At 40.3% G+C, this 11,488-nt stretch overlaps 1 protein-coding gene across 1 annotated transcript in view; it reads left to right on the forward strand.

Annotated features, from left to right (window-relative positions):
* Positions 1 to 11,488, forward strand: part of PLB1 (phospholipase B1) — an 83,533-nt gene that overhangs the window by 38,045 nt on the left and 34,000 nt on the right. Inside the window, exons 27-37 of the mRNA XM_042815036.1 lie at positions 450 to 554; positions 1,185 to 1,280; positions 1,757 to 1,828; positions 2,398 to 2,457; positions 2,817 to 2,877; positions 3,331 to 3,389; positions 5,304 to 5,371; positions 6,397 to 6,440; positions 7,467 to 7,575; positions 11,156 to 11,207; positions 11,333 to 11,413. Of these exons, the coding sequence (XP_042670970.1) occupies positions 450 to 554; positions 1,185 to 1,280; positions 1,757 to 1,828; positions 2,398 to 2,457; positions 2,817 to 2,877; positions 3,331 to 3,389; positions 5,304 to 5,371; positions 6,397 to 6,440; positions 7,467 to 7,575; positions 11,156 to 11,207; positions 11,333 to 11,413 (807 nt within the window). The remainder of the gene's footprint in view (positions 1 to 449; positions 555 to 1,184; positions 1,281 to 1,756; positions 1,829 to 2,397; positions 2,458 to 2,816; positions 2,878 to 3,330; positions 3,390 to 5,303; positions 5,372 to 6,396; positions 6,441 to 7,466; positions 7,576 to 11,155; positions 11,208 to 11,332; positions 11,414 to 11,488) is intronic.

The following is an 11,488-nucleotide window of genomic DNA, read 5'->3' on the forward strand; positions in this document are numbered from 1 at the left end:
TCTGTGATTCTGTGATTCTGTGATTCTGTGATTCTGTGATTCTGTGAGTGCCAGTTGTTTCTCAATCACTTACCTTGTTGGAGATGAGATTAAGTCTAAGAACATGATAAATCAGCAATGAACTTCAGGCAAGGGATAGCAGCCAAATAGAAAATGCTTCAGCGGCTCTAGAACATCTTTTTAGAGAAAATCTGGTTATTGAGCAGGTCGCCTGCCTGTGCCACCCAGGTCATGACCCACATGCTGCCTTACTGCAACGAAACTTGGATTGAGACTCCCTAAATGACCTGTGTGTTTGCTGCCTGGTATATGCTGATCATTGTGGCTGCATCTGGGTTTCTGCTCAAGGGACTGGGAATCCCTGGAAGAAGTTGTGCAGTAATGAGAGGCCAGTGAGCTGGATGTAAAAGAAAGAGCAATGACAATATTTTTTTCTTGGACTCTGTAAGGTGAGGACCCGTGAATTAGTGGAGAGTGGAAGATATGACACTAGGGAAGACTTTACAGTGGTCGTACAGCCTTTTCTGACTCATATCAGCATGCCCAAAACACAGGTAAATAAAAACAAAGCCCTCACTAAATCCTGGTGCAGTCTGATTTTTTTTCAGAGTTGTACTGGCGTCTTTTTGGTAGATGTGACAAAGCAGAATTCTGGCCTAATAATTATCATATTCAGTTAAGATAACATTCAAAATTGCAGAAAATGCTTATGAAATAACTTGGAGGTAACGGGATGACACTGTTTTAGGCACTGGGTCAACTCCTCTGCAACTACAAACAACTGCGCAGTAGATATTTAGTTCAAAGTATTAACTGGGGAGCATTCATCCTACATCCCCCACACACTGCAAAGTTCTGTCCGGTACTTTGGTAAAGCTAAGACTTCTATTATAAAAACCCACTTTCCATGAAAGGCTATGTGTGAGTCTCTGGGGAAATAAAGAATATGATCTATGACTCCATAGTGGCCTGTTCCTTAATACTTTGGAAATCACGTATTAAAAACGCTTAAAAGGCTTCTCAGTCTTGAGTTACCAGCGTTCTCTGAACCAGTTGGTTCCTCTGGTCTCAGAGGCCGTTGAAGCTCCTTTACACTGAAGTCAGCTGGAATTTTTCAAAAGGGATAGTGCATGGCTTACTGCACATTTACTGCTCTCTGTGATGGTACCTGTCTTGTTCTCTAGGAGGGATTTTCTGACAATTCATACTTTGCCCCAGATTGTTTTCACTTCAGCCAGAAGTCTCATTCGCAGGCTGCACGTGCTCTGTGGAACAACATGGTAAGATTTTAAAGCTGTATTTGTCACTCCTTGTCCTCTTCAACCTGCTCTTGGCAGCAAAAAGAACCCTGAGGAGCAGCTATACAGCTAGCCCTCTCTTTTCTGAACTGTTAATTATGTTTATAAAAAGAAAGAGCATTCACATGAAGAAAAGTCACTTCAACTGTTAAACCAGTCATATTAAAACAGCAAATCCCAGGACACGTTAAGGCTATGAGTGTTAGGCTTCTCTTGGAAGATTCTGCACACCTGGCACTGGTCATCCAACTGCATTGGTAGCACATGGGGGGTTAGCCTTCTCAGTATGAAAAGCAGCAGTCAGTGGCACAGACAGAGCAAGTGCAGTGCATGGTGTTTGACTTGCTCTATTGCAGAGGTGGTTTCTAGTGATTGGCAGTGCAGAGTTCCCCTCTTTTCTATGATGCTCATTTGCTTTTTGCCTTTGCCTTCTTCTCCCACCTTTCATTTTCTCACAGGTGGAACCTGTAGGGAAGAAGACGGATGACCAACAAATGGAAAACGAAATTGTCCTCAAATGTCCAAGTGAGGTAAATTGCAAGGGTATCTCTGTTTGTGCACTGGTGCTGGAGGTGGCTGGGACTCTGGGTGAGCTTTTACCAGCTCCCAGAAGTAAGCAGTGTCCCATCCCTTCATAGTTTGTGCCACTGCCACTAACAGCAGTATAAGCAGTCAAAGGCTTAAAATGGAGATTTGAGGGCCAACTTCCTCAATCAGCCAAAACACTAGGGTAGAGTATTTTGCTTTCCTGTTATCCGTGCTGAATGAAAGCTTCACCAGGAGAAATGGAACAGCACTGACACCAGTCAGCCCAGCTTGGCTGATTTGTTGAAACTGCCTCTGGCTGGCACAAGCCAGTCCTTTGATGGCAAGCCTCTTGCTAATCACATGCAGTAGGGTCCTGAGAGCACTCTGTAAATTCAGCTGCCTAAAAACAGTCCCCCTGTTACTGGATTTTTAAAATGCCATTTCTTTTTTTTATCCTTGGGGTTTGTTTGCATCAAGCTGCTAATCATCTACAGAGATCTAAGACTGGAATCTTGATGAGTGGAAGTTTCTTCTGATGCTTTGCATTGATTCAGATTGTCTCATTTTGCAGGCTGAGCCATTCCTGAAGACGTACAAAAACAGTAATTACACGTACCCTAACCAAACTCCAGTAAGTGTCAACATCAGCATTTCACAGCATCTGTTCCTGTGTAGTCATGAATCATGCTTTGCACTTCAGGTGAAATCAGTCTTTGGCCAAAGGGCACAGAACAGGAAAGTACTTGCTTGAGTTAGGCAAAACACATCAAGAAAAGCTGTAAGAACATATCCTCAAACAGCACAGTTATCAGCACAGGATGCTAATCCAAACAACACTCAATCTGTCTACTGAATTGGGCAACCAAGGCCTTTATGCTTACTTACAAGTTAAACATACTCTGGTTTATCCAGTTGGCCTCTACTAGGGAGATCCTAGTTACAACTGATTGCATTTCCTAGCCAAATATTACTCATCTTTCTTCTTTTTAGAATTACGGAAGCCAGCTGCTATGTGAGGACAGGTCTCCATCCTCCCCTTCTCCAACTTCAGGTAGTCTTTGTTTTCAGATATAGCAGCATTCACTTTTTCAATTCATTTCATGTTGTCTTCTCCTTAGACCTTCTATGCCTTCTTAAAGCTTTTAAAATAAATATTTTCAAAATTTTAATTTTAAAATATTTGAAGTAAAATTTCTGCTTTATCTAGAATTGTGTTATTTTATCATCTTGGTGATGGATATTGATTCCATGGTATTGTTATTTCTTCCTTGCTCTCCTGTCTTTCTAGTAATTATGTTACCTACTGAGAAAACTGGATATTGTGCAGATGCTGCTGCTACAGCCATTCAAGATGAGCTAGAAAGTGCTCCTGTTAAATGACCTGAGTACTGCAAAAGCAATGTGGCTGAGCATCAGATTGCATGATGGCATGTTTTACATATGCCGGGATGAAAAACCATGGCTGTTCTCTATCCAGTTTCAATTACATCTCTTTCCTTTGCAGTGCATTCCCTAAAGCCAGCTGATGTGAAAATGATAGCAGCCCTTGGGGATTCTTTGACGGTAAGAAGACAGTGTTTTTAGTGTTCTCTTGGTAGAACTACAAACATTTGCCTTCACCAGTGGAAGGGAAATAGCTGTTTTACCTAGAAGTAAAGATTCATTCACTCACAGATGATAATAACCCCAGCAGCTAGAGCAAGAAAGGCATCAGTTCTCCAGCACCGTGTTCCCCCCACGCATATTTTCACGTAATTTTCAACACAGGCAAAAATATAGGCAAATCCTTTTAAGAGATGCTTAAAGGTTTGCTGAGTCAGAGACAGGAAAGATCCCACCCTGTTGAAACTAATAGGGCTTAACAAAAGCATTAGGTTTCAGTGTGTCACGGTTTTTCTCAACAGGATCAGGTTAGTGAACTTGTCTTTTTGCCTGGCTTATTTTTCTTTAATAGTGTGTGATTAAGGAATGTAGGATAATAGCATTTTATTAAATTTGTCGTTAATGAGATGTGGGTGTGAAAGGGTGCAAGTTTTTGACTTTGTCAGTTTCAGAAGATAGTCTTCTTATTTTGTCTAACTCATATCTAGTTTCTTTATCAAGTTGTAGATCTTGTTGAGGATGGTTATCTTTGATAGGCTGGAAAGAATATCCAGATACACTAAATTTATGTAACATCATTATCCCTAATGTTCTACTGGCAAAAAGCTGAAACTTTACAACCAGCTCAAAGGAAACACTGGGCAGAAAGACATGACTGGAGTACAGGTTCTCTGAATGTGAACCTTAACAGCTAAGATATTGTGCATACAAACGATGCAGCCTTTACAACTCTCTGGCAGGCACGTTGCCAAAACTCCTACATGCAGGAGTTTACCAAAATAAATAGCAGTATTTCAGTGCAAATCCTGTAATGTCGACAAATGCAAGATGGTATCTAGATCCAGTTGTCATATCATAAGTATCTAGGACCCTGCATGTGTTTATGTTTCTAAGTATAGTCTGTAGAAACTGGTAATAAAATCTGTTCTTGTAGAAAGAGCAGTTGTACATTGCTATCTGAACTGCATTTGGCACATAAATATTTTTTTCCTGAATACCAGTCGTCAATTAATTCAATAAAGCTCACATAGAGGAGAGAATCATAGAATCACTAAGGTTGGGAATCCAACCATCAGTCATCCCCACCGTGCTCACTAACTGTGTCCCGCAGTGCCACATCTACACATCTCTTGAATAACTCCAGGCATAGTGACTCCACTAGCATCCTGTGCTGGGCAGCCTGTTTTCCAGTGCCTCACCACTCTTTCTGAGAAGAAAATTTTCCTGATATCCAACTAAATGCCTTAGTTTGGCTTAATCTGAGGTAGCAGCAAATCATCTGCCTGGTACTGTCCTGTCCTAAGGTACTACCTGGTGTCCCGTTTTTGCATAAGGCTGTAGCATCACAGCTGGCAGAAACTGCTTCTGAATTCTTGTGTTTTGTTAGAGATGTCATTGTCACCTTGCCTCTTTCTTCACTGAAAATGTAGAGTGCTTTCCTTCTTTCTCTAATACTATAAATAACTCCGGCACAATAGTTTTCAAAGTAGTGTGAATGTATTACAAGACTTCCTGTTTGTTTTCTGTGATGAATTAATGTAGTGTTGCTTATAATTACCCTGAAAGTTTTACAACTTTGAGATCTTTTCATCATTCTTGAGTAATGCAATGTAAATGAGTTACGCAGATCACCCAGACCCATGAGAAGAAGGCCTTTGTTTCATTGCTCTCTCGTTTATTTTGTGCGTCGTACACAATATGATGTTTGTAAATAATTACAAAAACTATTGATGCATTTTTCAGGAGGGAGGCCAGATGCTTTCTAAAGCTTTTGAAGAGATGCATTCAAAAGTAAATAAAATGACTATGTATGAATGACTATTGTGTTAGTAATTGTGTTTTAATTTCATTGTGTTAACTAAAAATAATGTCCAGGCTGGTACAGGAATTGCGTCATACAGTCTCATGGATTTGGCTACTCAATTCCGTGGGTTGTCATGGAGGTAAGTCTTCAGCCAAGGTGACAAGGTAATGTCTTTATTACTGGGAAAATGTTATCTTCCATGTTTTCTGGGGCTTTCAACTGTCAGAAAGTGAAAAAAGGTTAACTTTTCTGGCTAGTGTTTCTTCGGAAGCTGTATCAAGCCAGTGTCTGTCACAAAGCTGGCTTTACACAAAATGTCCTCAGCAACAGACCTTCAGCAGCTAGCCTTTTAACTACTCACTTGCTTTTATCTTCAGCTCCTTGTGAGTTTGTAGCTTTATGGTGGGACAGAGTTGGAGGACCACAGCACAGTCCCAATCATTCAAATCACTGATACAAGCAAGTTAAGACTTGTTGCTTTGGGAAGATCTTCTCAGTGTTTGGCGCTTCTGAACTATTTGTAGAATAATGGAAAACAGTTTAGCTGCAGATCTTTTACCACATGCAACACAAAGTCATAGAAGGTTAAACCAGAGGTCAGATGATGATGTAGCTCAGCTGACACTGAATGAAGTAATTTTGTGCTGTCCTAACCCCTCTACGTAAGCCGCCAGAGTGTGACCCAACAACTGAAAAGTTGGAGAAAACACACTCTTATGAAAGAAGCAGGAAAAGTGATGAAGGAGCTGCTGCTACAGCCCTCTGTCACTGAAGGGATTGGCTGCTTGGTGCTGCCTTAGAGTGGCTTCTTGAGGCTGGAGGTTGTCTTGAAATTTCCACTGAAGTCTGCAGCACTTTAGGGCTTGATGATTTAAATATGTAGCTGTCTCACACACTTTTCTGCTATTTCATAACGACTAGTTGTGCCCCTGCACAGCTGCGTGCACATAAATCCTTCTGACAGGTGACTCTCCCACTGAAACCTCAGCCATGTTCTCCTCAACAGCACTTCACTTCTGTCCTTTCCGTGTTGTATGACAGATTGATAGTTGTCAAATTAATCACCCTTCACTTTTTCTCATGATGCGTAGTAGGTTTTCTCTTTCCTTATTGCTTGTATCCAGCTAAAAGATGAGCAACTTGAATTTCTCTTTCTCATTTTAGTATTGGAGGGGATGACTCATTAGAGAACGTTACTACTCTACCTAGTAAGTAAATGCTTCTGCAGATCTAACTCAGAAGAGTGGAGAGAGGGAATGTGCTGATTAGCGATAAGTTGAAATGTCTCTAAGCCACTTGAAAACAGTTTCAAAGAAACAATATCCTAGGACTAATGAAAACGTCTGTTCCATCAGTGAGGAGCAGCTACAAATTTCCTCCCTTTTCTTTCCCTCTCCCCTCTCAAACTGCTTGATGAAGTCTGTTTGAATTTCTAAATAAGCCCACCATGAAAATGCTCAAGGTGCAATTAAATTTTGTTTTTAATAAATATTCTACCTCATCTTTTCCCAAAAAGAGATGATTGCAGAAAGCAGACCTATTTAGTAAATCTGGCTAGCTAGCATACATGTGACTTGCAGGGAATAATTTTGTTTTCACTGAAACTAGCTGCTTCTCATAACTCAGGCTATTGTTAATGCAAAGCCACTGGAGTTTTAGTTTGGATTAACAAACTGGAATAACAAACTTCTATATGAAGTGAGCCAATAAACCATCCTTCTGTGTCCTGCCCTTTGTTACAAGCAGAATGCAACACGAATATAATCAGAATGTCTTATTGATTATAAGAAATTAATTGATTCACTGGGTGCTATGACCTTTGACAAATCCTTCGTTACAATGTGGTTAAATTGAGTCTTATAGGCTAAGGTGGCTTTCATAGTTTATTATAAGACTGTTTTCACTGTCATCTCAGAATTTCTGTCTACCTCCTGCTGGAAAGTACAGCTGAGGCATTAAGAACGTAGGGGAAATTCACTGGCACCATGTCTGAGACTTTATTCTTCTTTATCAATAGTGTGAGGTGTTGCCCAGCTGCAAAACAGGCCTAGCTGATCACTGGCTCCTGGTGAGCTAAAACCCCTCTTAAGCTCAGTTCACTCTTGCTGCTGTTTGGTGGATGGAAAAAGCAGACTGGAGGCTGCAGCAGCTGTACTGTGGCAGTGCTGGTGTGTGCCAGTCCCTGTGGGCAGGGAACAGATGTGGTCATTTTCTCTTATTGCTGTCTTTTTCAGATATCTTTCGGGAGTTCAACGCTAAGATCGAGGGCTATTCAACTGGCACAGGGAGTGAGAATGACCCAAACGCATTCCTTAACCAGGCGGTTCCAGGAGCACAGGCTGAGTATGCAGCTTTTTGCTTTACCTTTGTAGGTGATGGATGCTTTGTCTAATTCACTTTCAACTGTTTCAAACGCTGTCACAACTTGCTCTGAATAGCAAGCAAAACCAGTCTAGTTGGAGCTGAAAATTAGCTCAAAACTTATTAAATGTATGAGCTTATTTCATACCTGAGTTTTCAAATGCAGCCAGCTGTCCTGGTTATGAGATCCACAAACAAGAAATTGGCAGACATTTTTTGGTGATTTATCTGTGTCTCTGTCTATACATTTCTGAGAGTGTTTTCAGAAAATGAACATGCAGTGAATCGGTAAAGAGTTACTAAGATAAAAAGTAGGTAAAATCTCCCAAAAGTGACCTCAGGCATCTGGGTAGACAGGCAAAAGTGGTCAACAGAGAAGGGGGAAATTGTCCACAGTCTGGACTCAAAGGAGAACTGCTGATGGTCAAACATAGGTTTTGGTACATTGCAGACCTCATGCACTTGCAGCCGGTGCAATAGGAATTGTTAGACTTTGGTTCTTTGATTTTAGTCACACCTGGGGGACAGCAGAAGTTGAGCTTTTCATACACTGCTTATCCTAGAAATCCCTGGCTTCTGATTGAAAGAGCCAGTGCTGCTTAATTAACAAAAGAGAAAGCTGCTGGAATTCGGTCATAGTTTGGGCATGGGTTCTGGCAAGATCTTGCCTGGGTTTGACATTCTTAGCTGATATTACCCAGAACTGAGTAATTTAATCTTATGTTTGTTTGAAGAAATATTTATCTTACTTCCTAAAGAGGTTTGGGAAGTGAAATTCAGTAGCAAAGTGAGGAGTTGGGAGTTTGCTGTATCTGAGCAAAGATTATTAAGATTTATCAAGACCTTGCAGGTAAAATCCAGAAGCCAAGCAAGGTGTTGGAATTTGCTGTATCTAAGCAATGATTATTAATATTTAACAGGTATTGTTTATTACTCCTGTAGATCTTTAGTAGCTTTTGACTCACGCAAGTTATCTCAATAAATGGCTGTATTTTCTGGCCTGCTAGGTGCTCTGACATATCAGCCCTCATACTTGAAGGAATGGATTTTGTTACCTAGCAGTGACTGAATTATCTGTTTCTGTGTATCGGTGAAACACTTGGAAGAGCTAAGGCTCTGATTCAGCCATTCCAGACAATTTATCCACACGTTGCTATAGGCAGCATATATTCAGAATAACTTTGGGTTTTGCTTGTTGTAGGGAAAAATGACAATAGTGGTTGCCTTGCATTTTGTATCAGTTAAACCCTAAACAGGTGTTGTGGTTTGTTTGTAATTTTGGAGCGGGGGAAGAACTTGAAACAGGATATACAACTTGTAAAGTTGCTAACTTTACTTAAAGAAGTTTGTGTCAGTAGTGACCAAGGCATTACTATTAGATAGTTGGTAGTAATATGAAATGAGGGGATGGATGTTAGTCTAAAGGAAAATGATCTATTTCATTTATACCAATTAGTCTTCCCCTCATACAAGCAGCTGGGCTGGATAAGGAAGTGGAACTGTATGTATTCTGCAGACATGTTTTGTAAATAGCCAACAGGGAGATGAATAAGACAATTGTCACAGGCCACTGCTACTTTTCTATTTATTTTGGATTTATTCTGCATCAGACAAAAAATATCCCTTCTTCTATGATCCAGGGGGAAAAACAGTCCATATAAGAAAGATAACACTGATATTTCAGAATTAATTATCGCCTGATCAATACTTATAGTAGCCAGTCTAGGAATTATTTTCTAGAGATACTGGGCCATATCTGAAAGCGGGCAGTTCTGCACCCTTACCAGCTTTGAAAAGCAGATGTAACAGTTCATTCCAGTGAAATCAGTAGCTGCCTTGAAAAGCTCTTTTGGTGAATACAGCTGTGTAGGCAAAACTTTGTTGGGCCCACCCCCATTCATTGTCAACGTGCTTAAGTGCATGCTGGAGCTAAGGACATATCTGAAATGTATTGCTGAAACAGAGCCTGGCTCACATCTCTGATTTCAGATGATGAGGTTAGGAACTTAAGACTGAGAGAACAGGTGACAGGAGCTGTGAATATCTGTATTTCACATCAGCAGACTGCTTCTGTTGCTTAAGATCTAATTTTGGTAGAGACTACAGCTTGAGAATGGAAGCAGTAGTGCCACATCATTCAAGATGTTCATTCTTACTGACTACATTGGCTCAGGACGGATCAGCACTTCAGTGACTGCATGAGAAACTAGAGTTGTTGGAGTGGCAGTTCCATAAGGGATGTTTTCTTCTGGATCAGTACTGAAGTTGATGCCCTAGCTTAGGCATTCCCCAGTGAGAGCAGAAGGAAATTTTGACTACCAGTAGCTAGTGATAGCTTTGGGATATAAATAAGTAGGTTATGACTTTGGACAAGGATAATGATGAGCTGAGCTTTTATGTGTGTGATGTCTGTGTCTCAAGTAGATGCATGACAGGGGCTCATTCCCCAGTAAATACTCATATGTAAGTGCTAGATCAGTATTCATTTGAAGGAGGGTGGTGAGATTCCTGTTCCTACATTAAATACAGCATTGCAAAAGAGAGCTAAGCTCTGGTTACCATACAAAACAAGCGTCATGCCTATTAATGTCAGCTGATGTGCTTCCAGAAATGATATGCAGTCTCTGAAGTGTTTCTAACAAGAACCTCGAGGGGAATGCAGCTCATCCCATGCTCCAGAGTTGCCTAGAAGGCCAATGTTTCCACATAAGTTCTCTTTTCTCTTTTGTATGCATATTTGAGTATCAGCATGTCAGGGCAGTCAAACAAGGTTGAAATGTTGAGCCTAGGTAACCCAGAAATAATGGCAATTTTATGTACACATTCATACAAGTAAAGATATGTATATATACAAAAGCATGTATATTTGTATATATATGTATATATAGAAGAGAGTGCTTTCGTGGCTGTTGGAAAACAGTGAGGCTGTCATCTTAACTTGCATGGGTAATCTTGGAAGTTACTTGGATTTTTAATTCACTTAGAAACGTAAAGTGCAAAAACTGTTTTACACAATTGCAAATTGAATATTGACTTGGGATGCAAGCTACAGAGACAAGGAAGATGTGCACAGTGAACTTTTAAATGCTTCAGCTTTGCGATGTGGTGTGTGCATAAACTTTGCTTAAGAGATCAGTTAAGCACTTGTTAAGTGACTTGGGATTCCCTTGTCATTTTAGTCCATAAGAAATAGGTTGATAGCACTTCAATTCTAAATAGGCTGTCTGCTAGCAAAGCATACTCCTGTGTCTGCATTCCATCTGCTTTAGCAGCTAAGAAGTGTAACAGAAGGTTAAAGTTATGGCCCCGTGTTAAATACTGAACTTGAGTAAAATCTGTGTTCAGGTTCAATTTGTTAATTGTTCAATTTTCAATTGTTGTTGTTGACATTTCATAATGATGTGAACATATAATTAGATCACTAAAAAAGGAGGATTATACTGCATCATCATTTAAATCTCCTGATATTTGACAACTCATAGATTTAATGTGTCCAAGGAGTATTAATGTTGATCTCTCCACAGAAGTGCTTCTTTCACTCACTGGTTGTTTTTCTTCATAGGCACTTACCAGCCCAAGCAAGAGCTCTCCTGAGACTAATGAAAAATGATTCTGTAAGTTGTCTGGGACTCTAATCTTGCAGCATGAAAAGAAACTGGTGCTGCTTCACACGATAGATCCATCCGCAAAGATGCTACTGATTCATATCAGTCAAAGACGTTTTCTGCTTTGTTCACAGAGAATTGACTTCAATGCTGACTGGAAAATCATAACAGTGCATATTGGAAGCAATGATCTATGCAACTATTGCAAAGACCCTGTGAGTAACAGAACTGGTTGTCAAAAACTATAGGGGCTTGTTGATGTCAGTGTAGAAATGCACAGATACTTAGAG

This window comes from Centrocercus urophasianus, unplaced genomic scaffold (assembly GCF_019232065.1).
Source record: "Centrocercus urophasianus isolate 14NV4802_14NV808 unplaced genomic scaffold, USGS_Curo_1.0 seq_10, whole genome shotgun sequence".
NCBI lineage: Eukaryota > Metazoa > Chordata > Aves > Galliformes > Phasianidae > Centrocercus > Centrocercus urophasianus.